Source organism: Peromyscus eremicus, chromosome 22 (genome assembly GCF_949786415.1).
Source record: "Peromyscus eremicus chromosome 22, PerEre_H2_v1, whole genome shotgun sequence".
Lineage (NCBI taxonomy): Eukaryota > Metazoa > Chordata > Mammalia > Rodentia > Cricetidae > Peromyscus > Peromyscus eremicus.
This window is the reverse complement of record NC_081437.1, coordinates 40,767,689-40,795,208: the sequence shown is the minus strand read 5'-3', so window position 1 is coordinate 40,795,208 and position 27,520 is coordinate 40,767,689. Positions and strand designations below refer to the sequence as shown.

Here is a 27,520-nt window from a genome sequence, read left to right as displayed (position 1 = left end):
CTCTGCACTGTCTGAAGCTGGAGTCTCAATACCACCTGTTTACCATGAACCTTAGGTTAAAGCTCAGCAGAGGAAGGTGTGCCTTGTAATAGGGCCAAGTGACATTCATGTCCCACAGACACTGTCAGTGTTCCAGCCATTTCACCAGAGAGCGTTAGCTGAGGAAGAGTCACCACGACCATGGGAACCACTATCTCAGGGACTGGGGTCCTGGGCTAACTAGAATGGAGAAAGTGAGCTGAGCACCAGCATTCATCTCTGCTTCCTGACAGCAGATACGGGATGACCCATACTCCCTTCCTAACACCACAGCTACAAGATACTCTCATCATCAAGCCTTCCCTGACATGATGGACTATGCCCTCAAACTAAACACCGAAACAAATCTTTCCTTCCATAGGTTTCGGTTGTCAGATATTTTTGTCAATTACTACAATCCCATGTATATAAAAACACCATAGAGACTGGTTTTAAGGGGGAAGCAATCAGCAGAGTCCAGACACTTAGCTGTGTTTCACTCTCCTGTGCACCTGCAGTCCTGGAACACAGAGTCACCTTCATAGCACTTGGCTTAAGGTCTCTGACAGTCATCCACCCTAAGCCATGCAGGTGCCAACCATGGTCCCAGGTGCTCGGGGTCATACTGACTATGCCACTAATGGCTCACTAACCAGTCCTTTAAAGGAGAGTCGGGGAAAGCAACCAACCAGCAGGACTAAGGAAGCTCCCGGACATTTCCTTCTAGGACAAGTCCAAAGTGGGCTTAAGGACCGGGGAGGAGAGATCGGGATGTTCTAAGAAGAAATGACATGAAAACCACTAGCGACCACACATGAGATCCACCTCATCCAAGCCAGGGACACAGAGCAGCTTCCTGCTGCCACCATCAGAGCCCCAGCCCCTAAAAGCCAAGACATTTTGGAGTCAGGCTTCTTGGGATCTCTGACAGTAGACTCCCAGAAAAGTGAGGAGTAGCCCTTTCATGCTCCCCGGTGGCTGCATGAACCCAGAGTGGGCCTTCAGGACACGCCTCCCTGCTGATGAGTCCCACTCTCACTTCTCCTAACTCTTACTTTTCAGTTTGTCGTTTACGGTGTGGCATGAACTCACAAAAGACCAGGTAGAATGGATTTTAGTTTCCTGCAGGCAGCATGGAGCTGCAGCCCTGGGCAGGGCTGGCAGGGCCTCTACAGAGCTGCACTGCCAGTGAACCTTTACCCATGGCCATTGCCTCTGTTGCTGTTTCACAGGTAACCTTCCTCTAGTCATCACTGTTTATGATAGCTGTAGTCCACAAAAGGCAATAAAAAGGGAAATTCTGTCTTCTTTTGGATCATCACCATGAAACAGGGCTATAAATAGGGGAAAAAGCCTCTGGTTCCTGCCATCCTTTCCACTCCAAACTAAGTTTTATTTATTTTTTGTTCATAAAAATCACCCACTTTTTATCACACTCCACCAAAGAATGAGGACATAAACAATATTAAAAAGTCAAGAATACAGTGCCACACAGCCAGTAGGAGTGTGCTCTGCCCCTATATAACCATGGTGCAAAATCACAAGCAAGGGCTGTGAGTAAACCAATGAAGTTACAGCTGAGGTCCTCTGAGAAGTCAATGAGGGCCACAGGAGCAGGATGACAGCTCTAATTCATCATTAGCACCCAGGGAAGGGACAGCTCCGTGGCCATCAGGAAACTCAAAGCAACCCAAACGCAACTTAAATCTTAATCGTCATGCAAGCTCCTCCTCGCTTCCCTTGATCAAGTGGAAGAGCAGGGTAGCTGACAAGAGGGTAGAACAGTCCACACGGATCCACTGCGTGAGAAGCAGCAGCCACAGCTGCCAGGTTTTTCACATATTACTGAGTAGAGAAATGCAAGAAATGTGTCTATGCAAGACAACTCTTTAAAAATAATATTGCATAATAAATTCAATGTAATAAACTCTTTCCTTGGATCACAGAACAGTGCTCCCATGGCACAAAGATCTGGTTAATAAACCTCACACAAGTGCTATAAGGATTGAAAGAGTAGCTTTGAGAGTCACATCGGAAAATCAACAAGCCCTTTTGATCTATCTGCAGAGGTGCAGGGCCTTTATGCTGTGACACAAGGAATACTTCCAGTGACAGAGTCGTGTTCATATGTTGCCTGGGAACTTTCTGACAGGTGAGCATGTAACTTTTGACATCAGGTGACTTGGTTATTAAAAGTCTGTTTATTCTGACATCTCACTGGGACAAACTTATAGCTCCATCAACCAAAAAAATTCCACTTTCAGGCAGACAGAAAGCCAAGGGCAAACACTGCCTGGAGGTGAGGGGAAGGTGGTTTTGTCAGATGTTTTCTTCCTGTCTGAGTGTAACATCCAGTTAACAGCTCAGGTACAGCTCCACAGGATGTATGCCCAACTCAAGAGAGAGTCATCTTCTACAAGTCAAAGAAGGCCAGAGACTGAGCATAACAGAGAAGCCCCTTCACACCAACCATGCAAGAGCAAAGAGAAGTCATGCACTGAGTATAGACACACAAACTCTCCACTCCACACTGCTGTGCGCTGCTGCCTGGGCTGGAGGAAGGCTGAGGGATGGGCAGATCATGAGGGGCTCTATGCTAGAGCCTGTTCCTCATCTACCTTAGAGCTGAATGAGCAGAGCTGGCTCAAGTCATCTTAATATAGGGAATTCAAAACTCACACCATCCCTGAAACCTACCCTGGCTCATGCTCAGAGCCCCAGCCCTCCTTTATGAGGCTACCAATGCCCAATACTCTCCTTGCAGGAGTCCACCTAAGATTCAGGGAGAACACAGCAAGCCCAGGTAATGTTCGCCTGACTTACAAGGGCACATTATATAACAACAAAGATTCCTGTTCCTACGTCTCTCAGCAAGTTTAAAGGTAGCTTTTAAATTACAGTAAATTTTGAAATAAAGAACAAACTAATATTGGAATGCCCTTCTGATCATCCAGGTAAGTCCTTCTGTCTTCTCATCTCTCACCTCCTCAGCCTTAGGAATGCCAGCCATAGAGAAATGTCCTACACACAGGATCTCCATACCTTTAGGTTTAAAATTGTTACTGGACCTTCAGCTTCAATAACAGAACTTCAAAATCATTGGTAGTTGCATCAAAAGCAACAAGGCCCTGGGAGCTCATCTTCCTGTGTATACATGAAGACACAGCGACGCAGCCATTGGTGAGCTGGACAGAGGGACTTTACCAGATGCAGGCTCTTCAGGGAATATGAGCTTGGATTTCTAGATATCAAGACTGACATGAATGAAATTCTGCCATTTAAAAAGCTGCCCAGTCTGCAGCACTTGGTGGCCAAAGCCAGAATGGGCTAGCTTCCTCCCTCTCCACGGGGCACAGTGGTACTCTCTGTTTCCTCCCACATTCTGAGTGACACTCGGTTCAGAAAAGGACTAACAGAAATATACTCCTAGAACAATTTATTTAATGGAAACAAGAACTGAAGTTTGGGGAGAATATGAATTTCTCTTTGCTGTGAATAATGACCTATACTTTTTACACCATATTTCCAGATTTCTGTACTTTGACTCTTCCCAGGAAAAATTGTCTGTACACTGCATTTTAACTTTTCTAACACTCAAGGGAATGACACACATTCCTTTTACAGTGGTTACTGAGGAAACATTGTAGGACTTTCATAGTGCCCTTTGGCATCATAGAACTGTGTGCCCCACCCCCACCCCCCACCCCCCCCACCCCCACCCCCCACCCCCCCCTCCCCACCCCCCACCCCCCGCACAAACTAAGCAACAGTCTAAGGGACAAGTCTGGTATTGACCAGTAGCTGGGAATCAGCCCGTGAGTGTCTGCTTACAACCTGCAGTGGCACTGGAATGACCTTCTCACAATGTGGTCGATCTAACAATGACCTGCGGTGATCACTGACAGAACACAAACCTCTGAAAACCTCAAATGTGTGTCCTTCCCTCAAGCAGCTTTGCAGGACTTAAGACAACCATCAACTTGCTCCTCACAATATTCACCTATGGCAACATCCACTGTTCCTCATATAAACCAAAAGAGAAGGAAAGAGACACAGGGCCAGGTCTTCTACTCCAGACAAACACTCTAGGTTCCCTCCCTCTCCTCTCTCAACATGACTCCTGCCCTTTACTTCCTAATCACCATCTTGCTACGCACGCCAGCCCTCCCAGGTGTCCTGCATGCTCGGCCTGGCTGGCATTTCAGTGTGATATTTACTCTATCTGTATGGGAGGGTGTTTCTTCTTCAGCAGCTGGCTCAGGAAGCAGGGGTCAGTTGGCTGTGCAATGCCAGTCACTCAGAATGCTGCCAGAGAACTACCTGCATGGAGCTGCACGCTTAATACTGACACCTACACAAGCCAGACCCTGGATGCAGGAGCTGGGAAGATGCCACAGTGGGCTGCAATTAATTTTATACACATTCTCAAAGCTTCTGACGACTAATAAAGCAACTTCTCCTTTGAAGATCTTCACCACTCGGGAGAGTAGTTTGCAGGACTGCCCCATACACAACTGGAAGGGGCACACACAACAAGACATGGTGAGGTTTCTATTGTTTTGGCTTTTCAGTTGGCCAAAGTGCTCACTACCAAGCGGCTGGAGGCCTCTTGATCATCATCAGGAGATGGAGAGTGGCAGAATCACCCTGTTGTGGCTAATCAGCTGTTAAACTCATGGTGATGCTGCTACATTGTATGAGTCCTGGAAAGTAATCACCTCCTTCCTTTCTCACCAGCTGGGCTCCAGAAAACCTCCCCATTATCAGGACCCCTAAAGATGCTGAGGTACACCAGCTAGGCAGATAGAAAAGATAGAAAGTGCTAGAAGCATTCAAGCATGGTGCTCCAGAGCTAACATACCCACTCCATACCAAAACATCACATAAGCATCAGTGTAGTCACTAACTCAAGGAGAACTACACAAAACATAAATGGAAGACTTTTGAAGAGCTCATCCTCAGGCTGGAGAGATGGCTCAGTGGTTAAAAGCACTGGCTGTTCCTGCAGAGGACTCAAACTCAAATTCTATTCTTAGCACCCACATGGCAGCTCACATCATCTGCAACTCCAGTTTCAGTGACTCCTCTTCTGCGTCCCCCACCCACCATGGACACCAGGCACACATGTGGTACAAAAACATATGTGCAGGCAAAACACTCACCACATAAAATTATAAATAATAAATAGATAGTCCTCATCTACTCTTGAAGTGTGTAACAGACTCAGAAATGTGATACTGGTGATCACCTCTTCTGGCCTCCATTCCCACACCAGTGACAAGGTAGAATTCTGTTCATTGTACTATGTAGATTCCTGCTATTGGAATGCAGCTGCACACAACCTAATGTTTCATAGTGTGTGACACATTAAAAATGGTCAAAATGTCACAGCAGACTGGCAATATCTGGCCAAAATACCCCCGGTGTTGGGTCCACATCCACTCTGAAGCTGCATGTCTGCTCACTTGCCTCACCACAGAAGGATGCAACTGGGTGGCCTCCAATCCTGAGCTAGGACACACTGGGACCATTTCTCTGGCAGGTCCCTTGTCCGGCCACCTCAGCCAGAATAGATGGTATGTCCATTCCATGCATTCACTGCTGGATGGTTAATAGCAAAGTCCTGTGGTATCGAGTCCTCGGAGAGAGTCCACAGCATCTCACTAGCAACACTAGAAAGCGTATCAACCATCCTACAAACACCCAGCCCACGGGAGAAAAGAAGAGCAAAATGAGAATGTGGTAGGCTGTTGGCTCTTGGACATGAAGTCAGAGCCAGGGCTGTGCCTGAGCCCACCACTCCTCCAGGGCGACAGCAAGCCACCTGAGAATCTGAGTGGGGACAAGAACCATGCTAGGAAAGGTAGCAGGGCCTCCCCGAAAGCCTGCCGTGATGTATCTGCCTTCCACTGGAGGATAAGAGCGCACTGGAAGCCTACTCTGATGAGGTTAAGCATTCCCAACACCTGAAACAAGAGCCAGATCCCAAGTGATGATAGCTGCTTCTGTCCATGTGGCTAGGAGGCAAACAGGCCTCTGCCACAAGTCCAGCAGCCCTCTAAGAAGTCAGCAGGCCTCTGCACTCTGCTTCACTCCCCCAGCTGCAGGACTGGCAGACCCTTTCACGGGCTCAGTGGACAAAGGGCCTGACTAACTGACAGGGGTCTGTCTCGCACACAGGTGGCTCTATCTGGCTGTGGCAGTGATCCATTCCCAGCCTCTGAGCCAATGCTGTCCGTGGTGCTGAAGATGCAGCCTTGCCCTGGCTAAGCACAGTGGGTGAGGGGGGCATGAGCGTGAGCAGGCTGGAATGGGCTGCTGGGAAGAAGATGGCATAGAAGTGACAAAGCCAGGTCATGGGAGAGTGGAGCACAGGACCTCTTAGGAGCTGAGGCAGAGCCAGAAAGTGACTAGCAACAGTTACTGGCCACCTGACAACTCCACTAAGCACGGACGCTCTGTCCCAACATTGCAGACCCAGTGGGGCTGAGGAACACTTGTCAGGCCTCACTGCCTTACTGTGAAGTCATTACCACAAGATGGCAGTTCCATCAGAGAGTTTGCTTCCAGTGGTGAGGTACTGGGAACTGAACTCCCATGCATAAGCAGAGGCTCATTGTGAAACCTCCAGGGATAGTGGAGTCACTAGTGTTCTGCCATGATGCAGTTACCATAGGAACCGAAGTGAAGGGTGCACAGAGCTCCCAGGTCATTCCTAAAATACCTATTGGAACTGTAGTTACTTTAAAGTAATATACTCAAAACAAGCAAATGTGAAAAAAGAATGTACCACAATACACTGGGAAACCAAAAAGAGGTTGAGATATTCTGAACAACACAGCAAGGTCAGAATCAAGAGCACTCCAGATGACTCTGAGGACTGCCACCAACCACACATACCGGGTTGGCCTTTGTAGAGTGCACGTGGGCAGAGAGCAAGTGAGCAGGCACTCTGACTCAGTTTCCTACAGTGCACACAGTTGTGGCATGCCCTTCTGAGTGGGTGTGACAAGAGTACTTTCATGCTGGAAGTCAAGAAGCGACCTTCAGGCCCCTCATTCCCAGTCTAGTTGGGAACCTTCTGGATAGGACCAGCCCTCTCTAAGTACGGCTCACCTGCCATGGGATCCTTGGGCCGCCCTCCATTGCTGCTGTGCCTCTGGTAATGTGCACACCCATGGCACCCACAGCCATACACCAAGGCCTGTTTAGTCAGGGAACACTGTCACTGTGTCACATGAACTCCGCAGGACTATGTAGGCAGTGGAGTGACAGCACAGACGTGGCCGCTCCTGCAGCTTAAGAACTCTCTGGTTTCCCTTCGCCTGGGAGACCAGGGTGGCATCCACACTTAGCACTCTTCTGGACAAGCAAGTGGCCGGTGACCAAGCAGAAACACAGCAGCCATGAAAACAAATTCCCTATGGCTAGCCCTGAAGTCAGCAGAGCCCCACACAGCTTGCCTGTGGCCGACAGTGACAGACTGGTCCCACAGTGAGCAGTGCCAAGTGCTACCTCCAGGTGAGTCCCTCTTTGGTTCTCTAACAAACATGACTCACTGCTTCCTGATGGGGCACAGTACACACTCACGGCAGGTCCCAGGTATGTGACAACCCATCTGGGTCTCCCCTAGGGACCATGACTCCTTAAGGCCACGTCTGTTGACATTCATTCACCCATCATCTTTGGAGCTTGGCAGGGTATGTGCAACAGTTGGTTAATACATGTTGCTGGGCTGAATTTATTCAATCAGATGAACTGATTGCCTGCATAAGGTCCGTGTCTTCTTACAGACATGCACATGCACACACATGCACACATGGGCCTGGGCACTGACACTGAAGGGCACAGTATCAAGTCAAGCAACAGTTCTTGCTGGGAACACCCGTAACAGCATCATGCAGTGAAGTCTGAAGCCATGGTATCCAATTTTACCAGATCAGCCATTGGCCACTGTGTGAGGCCCTGGGTAGATAAAGCCAACTTCTAACCACATAGACAGGGACTGCCCAGGAGCCCCACAAACGGTAGTCACATTTCTTCATCTCTGCACATGCCACAGGACTGACAGGAAACCAAAGGAAAGGACAGAGACATGGGGGGACCGGGGGGACACCACCAGGCATATCCTTTCTTCCTAAGGAGTCCACAGGAAGAGAAACTTGTGCGCTTTCAAGCTGAAGTGATGGGTGATTGTTTTAAGTGCTGCACTGGGGCTGGCTAGTCTATTACTCAGTCAGGTGATTGCAGGCAATGTTGATTTGGAAGAGGAAAGTGGTGGGACATGTGCTCTTCACCACACTTTGGGGAGAGGTTCTGTAACTGCAGGTAACCTAGAAAACACCTGGACCAAAAGTGACAGCCGAGGACAAACATCTAAGAGAAAGAGTATCGGAAGTGGGGAGCAGAGGGGAGAAACTGGATGAAGGGAGCTGTGCACACACAGCACCTGACAGCCTCTAGGCTTCTTCTCCGTGTATGAAATATGTAGCATCCTACCAGGCCACGTTGCCGTGGGCCCCGTTGTCAAGGTGACAGAGCAGCTCCAGGGTCTGTGCAGTGCTTGCAGGGTCGTCAGGGGACTCGTGGCTCCCGGATTCTAATTCCTTGGGCATCCTCCACACAGCTGCACACGCCTGGACTCGACTGTCTAAAGCTAAGCAAAAGGAAAATGTCAGCAGAGCTCAGCCCCATATACACTCAACACTTACACAAGCCTACAAGCAGGGCATGCTGCTCCCTGAAATACTAACGTGCAGGCAGCAGAGCAAGGCACAGCCTGCATCAGCAACAGGGAGCCCACAACCCCTGACTTATAAACCATCATTGTGCTTTAGAGAATTTAACCTCCTCGAATTCAGTTCCACCCTGCTCTTTGACAGTGCTTTTTAAGAAAGGAACAAAATGGGGATACTGTCGTAACTGCCAGGCCCATGCTTGGGGTCTCTAGTCACAGCTTCATGGGATCATAAATAGATGTCAAACACTGAGATGTTCTTAATTTAGTTTTAGTTTGGTTTGGGTTTCATTGTTTCTGTTTCTGAGTCTCATGTAGCTCAGGCAGGCTTTGAACTACCTATATAGCCAAGAATAGCTTTGAATTCCTTATCTTCCAGGTTCCACTTCCCAGGTACTGGGTACAGCAGCACCACTCACAGCTGCTGTTTAGTTTTAAATTGCAAATGTGCTAAACAGCATCCCCTGGCCTTAAAGATTACCTCGATGAACAGGTCCCTAGTGTGAAAGCGTCTACTCTGTGGAGTGATGGGGACAGGGTCCTGAGATGTCCAAGCAGCTGCTATGTGGGATCACCAAGGTCAGGTCCCTGGTGTGAAAGCAGATGCTCTGTGGAGTGATCATCTGTCCCACCCTGGCTGCTCACCAGAATCCTTGGTCACGTCATATAACTCTCAGTAAGTACTGAAAGGTGCTTATGGTGTAGCAGTTTCCACTTTCCAATAAGCTCTCTCCCTTCCAAGCTCATACCAGCTTGCCAGAACACTGCTTACTGGGTGACCTTCCTCTCTGTTCACCCTGCATTATTAGCCAACCCACAACAGAAAGCAACTGAAGAGCATTCGAGAGCCAACTGTTAGAGAGCACACACTTGCTTCAATGGCCATACCACTCTGAATACAACAAAAAGGATCCTTTGTCTCTATTTTCTTTTCTTTTATTTACTCTTACTCTTTTTTCTGTGTTTTCTCCTATCTGGCTTTAAAGACATAAGCCCACATGGACAGACATATAGAAGATGGAAAGCAAATGGCTCAATGCCAAATGACTTAGCAGACAAGGAAACTGACTGGAGGCAGCAGTGGGGAAGCTCAGAGCAAGGTTGTTTACACCACTCACAGATCTTGGGGCCTACAGAAGCTAGGTAAACAGGAGACCAGGCCAGGAGAAAATTTCAGGCACAGTGGCCCAGCCCGCAACCCCAGCACTGGGGAGGCTGAGGCAGAAACACCTCCAGCTCAAGATCAGTCTGGGCTATACAGAAAGGTCTGTCTTGGCACAAACAAGCAAACACACGCAAAACTCAACAGAGAAGAACAAGGCCAGCTATTTGTACCTAGAGCAGCAAAAAAGGGCGGTACAGGCTGTCAGCATCTGCAGGGAAAGGTAGTGTCACAACAGATAAAAACACAATGAAGCGTCACATGGAGATGTCACTGATTCATAGTAAAGATGTTCAGAATTCAGATGAGATGGTAAATTTGTAGAAAGACCAACACTTAACAGAACTGACAAAAGAAAAACTTTCTGACTAGACAAGGATCTACTTAAAGCCTGGGGAGAAGGCTCAGTGGGTAAAGACACTGGAAATCAAGCCTGAGGCCTGAATTCAGTCCCTGGGACTCCCAGAGCAGAAGAGGAGACTCGGTTCCTGCCCGTTGTCCTCTCACCTCCACACGGACACACACACAATAAGTAAGTAAATAAAGGAGTGAATGGAAAATTAATTCTTACACAAAAACCACTAAGTTCAGCTGATCACATCACAAATCTTTCTAAGCTTCTAAACAAAGGGCAAGATAGCAGGTGTCATAGTTCCTGCTTATAACCCAGCACTTACAAAGCAGGAGGAGGAAGACTGAAAAGTTCAAAATTTCCTATGCTACACAGTGAGATCCTGTCTCAAAATGGGGAGAAGGGAGAGAGGGAGGAAGGACAGAGGAGGGAAGGAGGGAGGAAGGAGAGCTATCTGCTTGATAACAAGAATCTAGAAGAAATTGCAAGATACCATGTGGCATCATTCTCTGTAATGCAGATGCAAAAATGATAATATGTTGCAAGAAAATGAGGTTGGCCAGTGAGACAGTTTAATGGGGAAAGGCGCTTGCCTCCAAGTCTGAGGACCTGAGTTCAGTCCTCAGAACCCATGGAGTGGAAGGAAAGAATCAGCTCCTGAAAGCTGGCCTCTGACCTCCAGATGCACTCCGTTGCATAAGTGTGTCACCAACACACATAAATCAGTGGATGAATGAAATAATGAAACAAGGAATGAAATAATGAAACAAGGAAATGAGGTTGATTCCAAATTAAGCAACCTAATTCATCACATTAACAAGCCAAAGGGGGAAAGTATGACCACCAAAACTACAGAAACACCCAATACAATTCAATCTGGGCTTTGGTAACACTCTGAAAACTAGAAAAGGAAGAAAATTTACTCCGAGGGGAGGGAAGGGAGAGGAGGGGAGACAAGGGGCTGGAAACATGGAGGGGAGAGAGTTGGAAGCAAAGTCCTACAGCAAATGTAAGCATTGTGGATGAAGTGTGAAGCTGCCTCTGAGGGAGGAGAGGCAGCTTCGCACTGCCAAGGCCACTTAACATTGTGCTAAAAGGAGAGCCACTTCATCTGTGTGGCAAGAAAAAATAAAAGTGAAGAACAGGAAAAGAAGAAATCACACTGCCGTTGCTAGCTGAAAAACGTACATGAATCTGCATCACGCTATCTGGAGCAAAGCAGCTGAACAGAGATATGAAACTAACTCGGCTGGCTATCTACTTATCATCAGACAAGACCAAAGACGGCGGCACAGTGGGCTGGAGAGATGGCTCAGTGGTTAAAAGCAGCATGGCGCTCTTCCAGAGAACCTGAGTTCAGATCCCAGAACCCATGTCAGGCAGCTCACAACCACCTGTACCTCTAGCCTGCAGTCACGTGCACATATCCATACATAGTCACACATACATACACATAATTAAAAATAATAAAAAAAACCTTTTTAAAGGCATTAAAAAGTTTAATACCAAATAATTTTTAACTAAAAATATGCAAGCGTGAGTGTGCACGCGTATTTAAACAAATTAATAACTGCAAGAAAAAAAACTCAGAGAAGTGAAAAATGGTGAGGCACGTCATGTTCACGGACGGGAAGAACTCTCGGGGGTTGGAAATCAGAAGCCGGCATGAGAATGTGCACACCCCAGATACCCAACAGTCCTGAGAAAGGAAAACAAAATGAGATGATGTACAAGCCAGATGTCAGTTTTCTGTGAGTACAGACAGGCAAGTGGTCCAGAGGAGAAGGGTCCACAAAGGGGCCCTTGCCAAGACAGTCACCTGATGTTCAACAAAAATTCCACTGCATGAGAATGGACAAATGCCTTTCAACAAATTATGCTGGGTCAGTTTTGTGTCCATCTGAAAAAGCCAACTTTCACCCTACCCACAGCACTCTCAAACGTCAAGTGCAGATGACCGCTGAAGATAAAGTGTAAGAGGAGCCGGGACACAGAGTCCTTCCAGGTGCACACTGAACACTCACAACCTGAGGCCAGCAGAGTTCTTCAGCAGCAGAGGCAAGGCAGTCACTAGGGAAAAGACGGACAACAAGCAACGTTAAAACTAACATCTGCTCACTGGAACACACTATTGTCTGGGCTTCATCAAAATAAAACACAGCTCTATTAAAAACACGAAGCAAGCCGGGCGCCGTGGTGCACGCCTTTGATCCCAGCACTCGGGAGACAGAGCCAGGCGGATCTCTGTGAGTTCAAGGCCAGCCTGGGCTACAGAGTGAGATCAAGGACAGGCACCAAAATGACACAGAGAAATCCTGTCTCAAAAAAACAAAAACAAAAATAAATAAATAAATAAATTTAAAAGCAAAACTAGGAGGAAACAATATAAGACATATAGCTCACTAAGCAAGGGCTGTGTCCAGAAGTTATAAAGAGCCTTTCAACTTGATAATAAAACAAATAGCTCGATTTTTAAAATGGGTGGCAGACTGAATCAGACACTGCAGCAATGGAAATGTATAAACAGTCAGCATGTTCCAGGAGTGATGCTCAACACCTTCAGTAATCAGAGAAACGCAAAATAAAACTGAAGGGACACACACCACACTCGGCCGCGTGTCAAATGCCTAATCCAAAAAAGACAACTCTAAGTGTGTGAATAGTCCAAGAACCACATCGCCCATGGCTTGAAGGGCATGAAAACAGTACACACACTTCCAAAAACACCAGATGACCCAACAGTCCCCATCTTAAAGAGCCTGCTCACGCTCTGTGGCAGCTTCCAATCCGGCAGTTAAGTCTGCCCCCCCCCCCCCGCCCCCACTACTGACCATGTGTGGACTGCTGCAGCCGAAGTCAGGGAAGGCATGAGCACAGTGTTGGACTGGAAGAGAGCTGAGGGGATGGAAATAAGGTGGCACACTCAGGGACACAGACATGCATCCAACTGCCTAATATGAATGGACATATGTGTGTGTGCAGATACATTGGAAACAGTAAGAGTGAGTGAACAAGAAGCTGGTAGAAGGCAGTCTTTGCCCAGGCCCAGCTGAGCCTGTTTCAAACCTGGACCCCAGTGACTGTAGAGACAGCAGCCCAGGGGTGAGGAGCCTGCAGCCCCAGGACGAGTACACACTGTAACAGTCACTCCAGTCCACACCAAGAAACACCTACTGCCATTTGCTCAAGTGGTTGATCACTGGGCAAAGAGAAACAAACACCTAGCTATGGCAAGGCCTGCCTAGTCAGGTGTGTGCTCATACTACCACCTGGAGGTCCAAGGCATCATGTCTTCATGGAGATATTTGGGGACCAAATGTCAAGTAAAGCCCTGGACTTTACTTACAGAAGGTCCTTCCGGTGTGTGCCACTCTGTGTCATCTCCATGGTCTATACATATACAATGAGACTAGCAGGACAGGTAGTTTAGGGGATGACCATGTTCCGATTGTGGCCTGTGCACTCACAGAAGCTTCTTGAAACTGCCCCCTCCACCATACTGCCAGAGGGTGGTAGAGATATTAGCCTACTCCTTCCAGAAAAACAAAAGGGAGGCTGAAAACTGGATGTACACACAAACAGTCTTCCATAGGATTGTGTCTGCTTCCCCACGTCCATTAGGATACAGTCCAAGGCTGGCGGACAACCCCCACAGGACATCGCACTGACAGTGGTTGGTGACATCATGCTGACCAGGCAGGAGGAGAGTGCTGAAGGCCTCAGCCAGGGACAGGAGATGCAGCCATCCAGAGTCAGGGCCTGGCACTTCTGACAGGACTTTAAATACCGTTCTGTCCTCAAGCCATGGAAGCAGAGACAGCACACATGCAAGAGCATGGCCAGTGGCCTGGCTGGATCTCAGTAGACTGAAAAGGATACACCAAAGAAAGGACTAGACATCCACCTGGTGACAGGCGGATGTTCCAGACCCCATCAACCCTCAAAGAGCAATGTTCATTCTTGCTGTAACCGACACCTACTCCAGGCATGAGTTTTCCCCCAAGCTCTGAGGCAGTCAGTGCATTGATGGCCGGGCACCTTCACACATACAGAATCTGAACAGGAAGCCACTGAACTACTGAGTATGCAGACTGACCCAGAATCACTGGAGCCACATCCCCCTCACACCACCTCTCCAAAGACTGCCGGGCTCTGCAGAAGGAAACCCAGAATGGCTTTAGCTTAAGCACCAAACAGCACTGTGCCCCAGCAAGTGGCAGTGGCAGTGCAGGGACTTAGTTTTTAGTTATCGGAAACTGCATGTATTTATGACAGATAACATTACATTCTGAATTGTATAAGCACTGGGATGACAAAATGGAACTAAGTTAATATAAGCATTACCTTACCACATCTAAAATCTACTCCCTCACCAATTTTCAGGTAAACAATAGACTTCTGGAACCATGAACCTATCCCTATTGTGAAATGTATGTCTTTAGACCAGCATTCCCCATTAGTCCCCCAGCCCCTGGCTCACCACCAATCCCTCTATGGCTGATGAAGCGGGTAATACAGAACTGCTCTTCTGTGCTCACTCATCACACCCAGCACGGTGTTGGCCACACTCACCCAAGGTCTCATTAGTTAGCGTCTGCCTCTTTCCCAGGCTGAGTGGCAGTCCATGGTACATACCTACCCTGGCAGCCACCCACACCCCCTCCACCCAATCCCAACTCACTTTCACAGCACAAGTCCTACTGCCTGCCCTCGATTCCCCCTACAGCTTCGTTTTCCATTTCTCGTGGGCACTTTACTAGTGCCCTGGCCTCTCTGCACACTCTCACAGAAACACAGATACATGACAATTAAAGGAACTGAGTGTGGAAGCCCACACCTTTAATCTCAACACTCAGGAAGCAGAAGCAGACTGATCTCTGAGTTCGAGGCCAGCCTGGTCTACAGAGCTAGCTCCAACACAGCAGGGGAGATGCAAAGAAATCAAAGAAAGAGTCAGCGAGATGTCTCAGAAGGAAATGTATTTGCTTATAAGCCCACAGTTTCAAGTTTGACCCCCAAAACCCACAATGAAAGGACAAAACAAACTCTGTGGAAAGTTCCTTCTGACTTCCACCAGCATGCTGTAGTACACATGCACCCACATTCACACTTTCACACACACAATAAATAAAACTTGATTTTAAAAAATTACAACCTAGGATATGCATGAGAGATAACGTGATATTTCCTTTCTAAGCCAGGTTACCTCACTGATTGTATTTTCTATTTCCATCCATTTTCTCCAAACTTTCATAGGAAAGCAAAGACTTTAATATTTTTTTACTGTCATCCCTCAGCATGTATCTTGCATTGCTTGACTTTGAAAACTGTTGCTTGAGTTGGTGGCTGAGTCTCAACCAAAATCATTATCACAGGGTCTGGACAGGCAGCTCCGCAGATAAGAGCATTTGCTGCTCTTGCAGAGGACCTGGTTTGGTTTCCAGCACCCACATCAGGCAGCTCACAACCACTCCAGCTCCTGGGGATCTGACACCCTCTTCTAGCCTCCAAAGGTACACACACAGTATACATATACATACACATATACTAGACAGACAGATACACACACACACACACACACACACACACACACACACACACACACAAATAAATCAAACTTTTTTTTTTTAAAGAGAAAAATCACTCAATGAATGTTGTCTTGGAGTTAGGATAGGATTTTCAACAGTTTTTAAAACCCTGAACACACTGCTGCTGTTTTATGTTGTGTACTTTTTCAAAGCTGTTATCTCAGCACTGGTCATGATAATCATGGAACCAAATCACTGGTCAACTCTGAAGAAGGCTGAAGATGCCCCACATCCTGCAGTGTTGGCTGAGAGCCAATTCCCTGTGTGAGCATATGCACATCCATCTTGTGCATGAACTTCCTTTCATCTGTAGTAAATACTAAGATATCTGTAACCAAAGAGTTGTTTTTAAAATAGATTTATGAACTGAAATGTTTGATATGCATAACTATTTCATATATGTAGGGTTGCACAAATAGTTCTTAGGCAAAAAAAGGGGTGTCACCAGGCATAGTGGTACACACCTTTAATCCCAGCACTTGGGAGGCAGAAGCAGGTGGATCTCTGTGAGTTCAAGGCTAGCCTGGGCTACAGAATGAGATCCAGAACAGCTAGGGCTGTTACACAGAGAAACCCTGTCTCAAAGAAGGAAAAAAAAGGGGGGGTGGGGGGGTTGTTGAGTAGAAAGGTTCAGCAACCCTGCTCCAGATGAACATAAACAGCAAAACAGTTAGCTGAGACTGCTGGGAGATGCCTGGGGTGGAAGGCAACACAAGTGCCCATCCCAGGACTGACCAATTTGCTTGTACAGTGGACACAAGCAAACCTTACCAGACACTTTGTAAAATGCCACAAATCAGCACATGTATCAGTTCCAGTACCAAACTGTCAGCCCTGAAAACATCCACAGGAATAATGCTGTACAGACTGAGCAGGGAGTATTTAGGATATATGTATACACATATATTCATATAACAATTAAAAAAAGAGACATAAATTTGAAAGAGCAATGAGGGGGTGTATGGGAGGGTTTGAAGGGAGAAATGATGTAATTATAATCACAAAAATGAAAGGAAACAATGTTACAAATCAATACATTATTCTAAAAATTGGTAAGTAAAAAGCAAAAAGGACTGTCAAGTATATGTAAATTTATTTTGATTTCTGAAAGATTACAATTTCTGTTCCAAAGCTTACACTGAAATTGTAATGGGTTCAAGAATGTCTAAAATTACCCACAAAAAGATGTTAACACAAGAATACACTAGGGAGACCAGAAACTGCAGGTGCCCACTCAGGCAGCGACTGCTAGCACCATGGCCCTAGAGATAAAACCAGCTTAATAAGAACTGTGGTGTCAGTCCAAGGAATACGGTAGGCACTACTTCCGCAGAAACAGATGAAATTTAAGGTAAACAGAGCTAAGCAAGAAACACAGGAGGTATGCCATGGAGACACACAAATTGGTTCTGTAACTGAGGATTTCCATAGCTGCATGCATCTCAGCAGAGCAGTCAGCACACATCCAGTGGATATCAAAGAAGCAGAGGGACTCTCAAGGAGGAAAGCCCACCTTCAGAAGCAACGAGCTCTAATAACCAGGGAGGCATTCGGCTTTCATCTCTATTGTAACACTTGCCTGAAATAAGTTCCTATGATGTAACCACCTGGGCAAGATTAATATTACCATGACTAGGAGCCTATAGAGGGCACCAGGCACAAACCCTGTATAAAACAAAGCCCGCGGCATGGCACAAGAGACAAGGTTTGTATGCAACCAAGACAGCACACCAGGCATAGACTCTGTACAGAAGCAGGCCACAGCACAAGAAAAAGGATCTGCATATAACCAAGCCAGGGCAGCAGGCACAGTCTCTGCATACAGCTAAGCCAGGGCTCCAGGCACAGTCTCTGTATACAGCTAAGCCAGGGCTCCAGGCACAGCCTCTGTATACAGCCAAGCCAGAGCACCAGGCACAGCCTCTGTATACAGCTAAGCCAGGGCTCCAGGCACAGCCTCTGCATACAGCTAAGCCAGGGCTCCAGGCACAGCCTCTGTATACAAGCAAATCATGGCACCGCTTCACACATCACCCCTGTTCATGCTGACACAGAGTCAGAGGGCCACAAGACAGCTAACCTAGAAAGAAACTGAACTGTCACTCAATAACCTGGCCTCTCCATTTTAGCAATGAGGAAACTGAGGCTGGATGAAGGTAACTGACTCTCCCAGGTCCATGGGGCTCATGACAGTACCAGCATCAGGAATAAAACAGAGCCTCTTGCCTCAAAAGAATCACTGCTTTGAAAGAGAAAATACTCAGTTATGTCTTTAAGGCCAATTTGATGCTTCTAACTATTTTTTGTATGAAACACAAGAGCTAAAAGCACTTAATGAGATAAAAAGATAATCAGGGCAAAATGAATGGAAGAGGCATACTTGAGGCGCCAACTGTACCCATGGAGTGTGCTGCTTGCTGTAAGGATTAGAGTCAAAAGGCTTAGAGGAATTCAAAGGGGATTAGAGCCTTTGTGGGCTGAATAGCAGCTGCAGCCAGCTTGCTAAAGGGCTAACAATGCCCTGGCTGGGGGACGTGGTGTGATCCCCAGCTGGAGGAGGAGGATGCTTCCGTGGGCTGCTGCATAATGAGCATACTCAGAGTCTAAGGGCTATTTTTAGAGACTACAGCCATCTCAGCATCTGGTGCAGGCCAGGCAGGTGAGTGAGACGGAATCCAGCCGAGGCAATCACCTGACACAGGCATAGCTCCGGGTGTACAATGAGTGCCTTGGCACCTGAGACTAAAAATACCTTCTCCAGTGGCCTCCACAGTGCTTCAGAGATGTGGTCACGTGCATAATGCACAGTGAGTATGCGGGATACACAGACTGACTGTGGTGAGGGGTCAGGGTTGTAGGCATCCCAGCATGGCATCGGGTCCATCCCTTTGCTTGGCTCTTGTTGTCCCTCTCCAGGCAGATAGAACAGGGCACAGGCAACTCTTAAAGTTTCTGTGCAGGTGGCAAGTGCACAGGTTCCTGCTCACAGTGGAAAGATCGGCTGAGAAACAAGGGGTGTTGTCAGCAGCTCTGGGGTACTTGAGCACCTCGATACTCACTGCAGGTCCCAGTAGAGCACTGAACTGAGTGACCAGGGAACAGTCATGGCCTTTTGCTCTGTTTTTCACCTGAGCCAAGTCACAGATCAAGACCTCAGTCTCAGGAGGGCCCTAGTCCTCTCAAAGACAGGAAGTAGCTAGACCTGTAAACACTGCCTCTAAGACCATGAACGCAGCCAATTCCTACAGACTCAACACACAAGTCCGTGCTCCTATGGGGCTGTATCTTAAATTCAGCTCACAGAAGGCTTAGGGGCTATCTGTTCAACCTGCACAGACTTCCCTAATTCCTGAGTGTGCATCAGAAAAGATGGCCTTGACAGTGGCAGGGCTAATCCTCTCTCCCTAGCAACATCCCATCTACGGTGTGCAGAAGAGCCAGTCATGCTAGCGGGGACAGGAAAGCCTCGAGGAGTTTAGAAAACAGCCAGTCAAAGGCAATATTACATCATGGATGGCACAGAGCAAGGTCTCCATGAGTTCTGACCCTGGCTGCTGCCTTTTTCCCAGCCACCTGGCAGAACTGTTGACCTAAGCATAAAGTTAGAGGAGAAAGCTGCACATGGCCAGACTCTCCAGTAGGGGGAGGGGGGGGGGCCTGTCCAGTGTGCCACTGCTCTATCAAAACAGCGTAGCCAAGATCTATTATTGAGATTGATGTAACCCTTAGTTTTCACCAGACTAGTTTGAAAGGGTCCTCAGAGCCACCTGTTATTACCTAGCAGGCCAGGTACACACTCACTGTCCTGCTACATACAGGCCTATATCGACCCTTGAGTTCTCCACAGAATCTGGCCAGGGACTAAAGGGGTGGGTGCTGGCCAAGTCTGCCCTGCTGCCTGTTGTGTGACCCATGAGTCAAGATTGTCATAAAAGGACAAGAGGGAGAATGTGGGGCCATGTGGGCTTCAGAACCTCAAGTACTGCCTCTTTGGTCCTTTCCAGCTGCTGTATCCACATCCTATTACCAGCTTCCAGCTTCAGGTACTAACCTCACCAACACCCTCTGTTCTGTTCAAATGGCAGCATCCTTTAAGCACTTCTACAGAGACACTGTGGGAAGACTGCAGAGAGAAAGGCGTTTATAATGTGGGCCTCTCTGTACCCTCAGTCATTCCCCAAGCTTCTCTACAGAGACTGTATGGACAGCTTCTTGCCCACACCAGCTCTAGAAGGCCTTGTGCCTGTGCCAGAGTTCCCATTCCCTCTGGAGGTTGTCGGGGGCTCCCAATTCCTCTGCACCCCATGGGCTTTGGAAAGTGGTCACTGCCTGCCCAGTCACTGCAGACAAGCTCTGGGCTGTCCTGGACCCAGGTTCTCTGCCCTTCTGGGCCTGGGCTACACTACTCCACAAGGTCAGCACGGTTTCAAGGTCTCTTCTCCTCGGGATCCTGGCATAGCACTAAGTCTCCTGCACGCGGTCACCTACTTGCCTCGTTGTCTGCCTCGTTGCCGTAACTCTGCACTGAACTCTGTTGTTTAAACTGCCATCTGCTTCCCACCCAAAACAGACTGCAGAGCCCAGCCGAGTGCTGAGGAACTTCATACTGCCTAGTGAACGGCAGCCCTTGGGGTAGGGGATGGGGAGTCTTAGATGCCTAAGGCGAACAGGGACCTGGGGTGGTGAGTAGGCCCATGGAGCCCCCAGCACTATTCCAGTTACAGTGAAGCTTCCAAGGCCAATGGCCTGCAGCAGTGTGGAGCAGTTTTACCACTAAGCCAGCCACCAGTGGCCTTCTGAGGTCTGGGAGGCACCATCTGACTTGTTGACAGGAGGGCTCCACCCAGTGGCCTTCAAAGCTGATAATTATGCTTGAATTCCAGCATGCGGCATCACACTGACATCCACAGAGTCAGGGGGCAAACCTGGACACCCACAATGGGATAAGCACAGCTAGATGCTGGGGTGTGGAAGCCAAGTGGTGAGTGCCCTTTGCACACACCTACTCCTGTCAAGAAATAGCCCAAGACAGACATGGCTTTGCACATCTGCAACCCAGATGTACACAGGAGGCTAAGGACAGATCTCACTCTGATCTCACGGCACAAAGAGGACGTGTCACATGTTGAGTGTGGGCAGCTCTGTTGGCCACAGCACAGACAGATGTAGCCACCCACTCCCCAGAGGAATCCGCATGCTCTGTAAACACTGTCACCCCCAGAAGGTGAGACTACGGGAGATGCACAGCCCAGACTCTGCTACACAGTGCTCCGTGTCTCTGCCTACTGTGAGTCCTGGAGCCTGAGACTCCTCCCTCAGCTTCTAGAGATCTGCCTCAAACATGGCTCTAGCAGCTACTACACAGAGAGAGGTGCCGAAAGGAACTGAAGAGAAATCCCAAGAAACAAAACCCAGAGAGACAACCTGGCCACCCACATTCTCCAGACAAGGAGACAGTCAGAAACAACACCCTTCATCCACTGACAGGCAGGGCCCATTCAGGCTATCTGACCAAGACATGGACAGTACAGACCTGATCCATGAGGAGCATTTGTGACTATACAACAGGCCCAGAAAGCCCTGCTCTGCTGCTGCCAGTTGTGCGCAAGGCCTGGTGTGCACTGACCATGTTCTGGGTGATGTATGAAGATACAGGGGTGGGGTTACTCCCCATGGTGACTAAGATCTTGTTGTTCCAGTATCCACCAGGATGTAGGATTCCCAAGTTCCTGGATAAAGCCCTTCTTTCTGAAATAGCCACTGTGGTTTCTAGATCCTAAAGATCAAGCAGGGTATCTTAAGCAGAAGGTGGTGTTCACAGACATGAGTAATTCAGAGGATGGTTAGACTGGGTTGTATCAAAGATGTCAAGAGATGTCCAGGTGAAAATGACCACTAGGCAGTTGGACATCTTCAGCTGGAGGTTGACATTTTGCCACTAAGCCAACTACCAATGACAGATACAAAGGACTGAAACTAATTTTATCTTACAGTATGTTTAACAATTCCTTTTAGTTACCAACTGGCAAGAGTCTAAGATTTCTGATGTTAGCAATAGTACAAAGCCCTGCCACCTATAAAGTTACTACACAACATGTTAAACACACAGCTGACTTTCAAAAGACACAAAGGACACAACCAAGAGCAAAAACTAAAGCTAATCAGGAGAGTCAAGCGTTAAATACAGCTTCGCTGTCAGTACTGGTCCCTCCTGAGACTCCAGGACTACACACAGAGCAGGAAATTAAGCTGCAGGCATACAGAGTCAGTCAGAACTGAGACCTGTGTACAAAGACCAAGGCTCCTAGATTAAAGCCTGAGCTATAAAAGACCACTCTCAGCTGCTACTGGAACCATCAAGAACACGTTTATCCTCTGTAGAGATACTACTTTATATTCTGAGAAGTCTTTAACTTATATGGGTCCTTTAAAAGTTTGAGGGTTTTTCTTTTTTGCAGGGCGAGGGGTGGTATCGAGAGGGCTCAGTGGGTAAAAGTGGCTGCTACAAAACTTGGCAACCTGAGTTCAATCCCTGGAACCCATGTGGTAGGAGAGAACTGACTCCTGCAAGTTGTCCTCTACCTCCACACACATTGTGTGGCACGAATACAATAGCAGCATACCATGGCATGTGTGCACAACCCACATGCCCAACCAGCACAATATAAATAAATGCATATTTCCTAAAATTTGGGAAAAGTTTGTTTCCTGGCATGGTTCAGAATTCTGAACCACAGGAACTCAGAGTCCCAGAAAAGGATGGCAGAATGAAGAGGAACAAGCAGCCCAAAGCCCCAGCTGCCACTTCCTGGCTTGAGAAGGCAAAGGTAATCAGGCAGCCCTGGTGAAGAGCCTGGCAGTCTACCCACAGGACTTGTCCACAGCTTTTGCAAGCCTCAGATGCCACTGAGAGATGGTGAGTCCTCTTTCGTGAGTGGTCAGCAGTGGAGAGGGATTTTGTCATTTCCATGTCTCAGGGCTGTGGCTGAGGACATCTAAAGAGGGAGAATAGGTTCAAGGCTCAGCTACTCTAGGGCCTGGGAATGGGAATCAATCCTAAGTCAGGGTGGGCAAGTCTGCGGAGACTGTCTTGATTAGACTGACATGCGAGGGCCACCCCACTGTGGGCGGTGTCACCCCTGGGCAGGTGGTTCTGGATGGTACAAGAAAGCAAGCTGAGCAAGCCATGGGAGAAAAGACCATAAACAGCACAGTCTCTGCTTCAGCTCCTACCCTGGCTTCCCTCGACAGACTGTAACCCGGGAGATGAAATAAGCCCATTCCTCCCCAGGTTGCTTTTGGTCATGTGTTTATCACTGTGACAGAAGCAAGCAGGAGAGGCGGTAAACACTGACTGTCAAAGTGACATAAAAAGTAAGCCTTGGGGCGTGTGGGTAAAGGAGTTTCTGGAGTGGGTTAGTTGAGATAGGCAGTGCCATTCCATGGACTTGGATCCTTAATAAAAAGGAGAAGTGAGCTGCCTCCGACCCTTTTCTACTGCTGTGACACAACACTATGACTAAGACACATTATAGAAGAGAGAGTTTGTTGGGGTTCACAGTTCTGGAGGGTTAGAGTTCATGGTGGTAGAACAAGGGCAGGAACACCTGAGAACTTACACCTTACATCTGCAAAAAAAGAGGTTGGGAGCGACACATTGTGAGACCTCAAAGCCTGCCCTCAGTGAGACACCTTCTCTAATGAGACCACACCTCCTAATCCTTCCCAAACCGGTTCACCGACTGGGGACAAGTATTCAAACATACCAGCCTATGGGGTCATTCTCCTTCAAAGTACCATATAGCTGAGCACCAGCACTCACCACTCTGCTTTCTGACTGCACATGCAATGAGACCAGGTGCCTGGCACTCCTACCACCAGGCCTTCCCACCACGATGGCTGTACCCTCAACTGTGAGCCTAAATATCTTTCCTTTCTTAAGCAGTTTTTGTTTGGGGGTTACTGTTATTGCAGCAGGTTGTGTTCGGATTCTGAACTCCTCCAGCTACAGGACTGCACATGAACAGTACAGCAGCTGAGCAAGGGGCCTTATATCATCAGTGTGCTGCATGATTGTGCAATCTGTGCATGCATGGCATAGCTCCATAAGCCCATGTGCGCATGTGCAGGGAAATCCTTAAAAAGCTAGTCACAGACTTCTCACTTCTCTTCTGCTCTCTTCTCCTCCCCGCTCTCTCTCTCCCTACATGTGTCTTTCACAGGCCTGGCCATGCTCTCTTCGACCTCCTAATAAAGCTCTGATACTGGGTTTTGTCGTGCCTCATGACCTTTCTCATACGATCAAGTGCTGCATTTAAAAACCAGCAGGTTGTTTATCCACGGTAGTACAGGGGAGCTCCTCTGGGGAGGTTGAGTATTTGTCACAGCAACTGATACTGGAATGAAGAACTCAACAGCAGAAAAGGCACAGTGAAAGTAGCATCAATAGAACACACCAAGCAGAAGAGAGGATGGGGTGGAAATACTAAATCCAGATATCAAAAATCAAGCATGAGTCCAAGTTAAATTTGAATTTTACAAAACTACTGCATGCTATAATAAAGAATAACAGTCATATGGGGGGGGGCATGACCACAGCATCTAAAAGCTGTGGACACAGGTCAAGACACCTACGAAGTAGGTGAGATCAAAACTAAAGGCACATAAAATATATTCAATGAGATCACAGAAGAAATTTCCCAAAATCTGGATTAAAAGTTTAAATTTTCTTTTTTTTTTTTAATTATATATATGGGGGGTGGGCTGCACATGAGTGTGGATGTCCTCAAAGACCAGAGGGGTCAGATTGCCTTCAAGTTACAGGCAGTGAGCTCCCAACATGGGCATTGGGAATCAACATCAGGTACTCTGCAAGAGCAAGCAGTACATGCTCTAACTAGACCGCTCGCCAGCCCTACGTTTACAAGTCCACCAACTTAGACATTTTCACCATCTCAATGAAGTAATGATGATGGAGCAGAGGAAGAAAATTAGTGAGGAACCAGAACTGCAGATGAGGAAACTCAAGACTTAGCTCCTGGCTCTTCTGCTCACCAGTCCTCCCTCCTCTTCTGCTCACCAGTCCCTCCTCCTCTTCTGCTCACCAATCCTCCCTGGAATGTGCTCTCAACTGTGCTCTTGCCGCTGATACTGCTTCTAACAACCACTTATTTATCTTCATAGTCAGTGCTTAATGAGATCTATTGACATTTTAACTATTTTTAATTTAAAAAAAAAAAAAAAGAAGAAGAACTTGTTGGAAATGCAGTGTCTTAGCTTGGTAGGAGCCTAAGTTACTCCTCTCTCCCTTGGAAATATGGTATCCTTTCAAGTTTTTCCTGTTTGGATCCTGACCTGAGGAATGCAATCCTGGATGGGCTGGCTACTTCTAGCTACAGTACAAGAGGCACACACAACCAGGCTCCTTCAATTCTCTCTCAACCTCTCCCTTCCTCCTCCTCCTCTCCCTCCCATCCTTCTCCCTCTCCCTCTGTCATTCCCTCTGTTGAGAATTGAAGCCAGTGTCTTCTGAAGTGTCTTCCAGTGAGCTGCAGCCTCAGATTCTGGCAGCTTTCCTGAATCTTGAGAGACTGATGCACATCAAATCCAGAGCTGCTGTTGCCCCTTGATACTTATGTAGAACTAATAACTCTGTTTCATGTAAAAGGGTGAGAGGGAGGGAAGGAGGGAGGGAGGGAGGGAGGGAGGGAGGGAGGAGAGAGAGAGAGAGAGAGAGAGAGAGAGAGAGAGAGAGAGAGAGAGAGAGAGAGAGAGAGAGGAGGCAGTCCCAGGCATTTTCCAAAACCCAACATATGCTGTGATTGGAGGAACACACCCACAAGTCACCCTCAATTCCTGTAGAGGTAGAGCAACCTGATGGGAGCTTATATGAAACGTGATAAAACTCACAAACAAAACTGTGACCTTGAGTGAGAGTTGGCCAAGAACGGCAGACTAGAGCTACAGCTCTCACGACCTCAGACACCGTGATTATAAGTGTGTTTAAGTGAGCGCTGGAATACAAATGTGAGTGAGGAACAGTGATACCAAGTTTTAACAGAGGTCTAGGGGTTTGTTTGTTTGTTGTGTTTTAGAGTTAAATGAAGTACCTAGAAATAAAAATTACAGTCATTAGAAAATCTCACTTGGCAAGTTAATTTCTGGTGATTGAAACTGATTGGAATACAGATGTCAAGAAAGCACTGGGCACAGCACAGGAAACTGAAGAGGGCAACAATGAGGCAATGGGGTGCTGGGACAGCTACCACACAGTTAACTGGGACACAGAGGAAAAACACGCGGTGCAAAGGCCTGCACTTTACAGAATCTTTACAGAAAAAGAAAACATTAAGAAAGAGAGAGATGCCGGGCGGTGGTGGCGCACGCCTTTAATCCCAGCACTCGGGAGGCAGAGCCAGGCGGATTTCTGTGAGTTCGAGGCCAGCCTGGGCTACCAAGTGAGTTCCAGGAGAGGCGCAAAGCTACACAGAGAAACCCTGTCTCGAAAAACCAAAAAAAAAAAAAAAAGAAAGAAAGAGAGAGATACACAAATTCTCCAGGACAGGAAGCAGAACAACTTCTGATCAGTGTAATTAAATTAAAAGCAAATCCATTCCTGGGCTATAGCTACACAAAAATGCATACCCTCAAATAGAAGACAAATCTTAAGACAGCCAGACCTGAGTAGCCTGTGACTGCTTCTCCAGAGGAACAGGGAGTCCAGAACAGTGTACTCCAGACTGTACAGAGGTGTGTCCAGTCACCAGAAAAATCAGATGCTCAAGAAACATGGGGTGTAACTGTGCCCACAACTCCAGTACATGAGAGACAAAGGTAGGTGAGTTCCAGGCCAGCCTGGGCTACACAGGCAGACTCTGTCTCAACCCTCCCAACCCAAAAGAGAACCACAGGCTTTCTCAGATTATCCAAAGTATAAGAATTGCTCCCATAATGTGCAGACCTGCACACACACACACACACACACACACACACACACACACACACACGTTACTTAATACTTTTAAAAAGAGACAAACTTCTATTATATCTGAACTATTATACCTTTGGGGTTCTGTTTGTTGTGAATGAGTCTAAAACATTCCATGTATTAAAAACAAATACACAGATAAATGGTTAGTTAAGCAGAGACCCACATTCAGAGCAAAATTGACAACGTTGAGCTTCTGGATAGATAGCATACTGCTTCAGAATTCCTCCCAATTATAAAAAAGGGAGCATTGACAGCTGGGACTCTCAGGGTCTACAAGGTGGGTGGATGCAGGCAAAGGAGCAAAACAGCCCACTGGAGGTTACATGACTCTGAGTGTAACTATAGAGATGGTTAAAGATCTATAGTTTTGTGTTTCTTTTCCATATTTTCTATCATCTTCATAGTAAAAATAATAAAGATATAAATTATTAAAAAAAAAGAATTGCTCCCAAAAGACCCTCTGAAAGCAGCCTCTAAGACCCCCCAAAACAGGCACTGTGACTATAGAAGGGAGGTCTCAAGTTGCAGCTAAGAGAACCAAACAGCAACAACTGAGAAAACATCTAGATATGGATCAACATGACGAGATGAGTAACTTCAATTCTGAGTTTGATAAAAGTGAAATTTAAAACCTGCCCATAAGATATGAGGTGGGAGTGCAGAGGCATTCCCA

At 47.4% G+C, this 27,520-nt stretch overlaps 1 protein-coding gene across 1 annotated transcript in view; it reads right to left on the bottom strand.

Annotated features, from left to right (window-relative positions):
• Eipr1 (EARP complex and GARP complex interacting protein 1) overlaps positions 1-27,520 on the bottom strand; it is a 107,746-nt gene that overhangs the window by 29,126 nt on the left and 51,100 nt on the right. Inside the window, exon 4 of the mRNA XM_059248557.1 lies at positions 8,518-8,674. Within this exon, the coding sequence (XP_059104540.1) occupies positions 8,518-8,674 (157 nt within the window). The remainder of the gene's footprint in view (positions 1-8,517; positions 8,675-27,520) is intronic.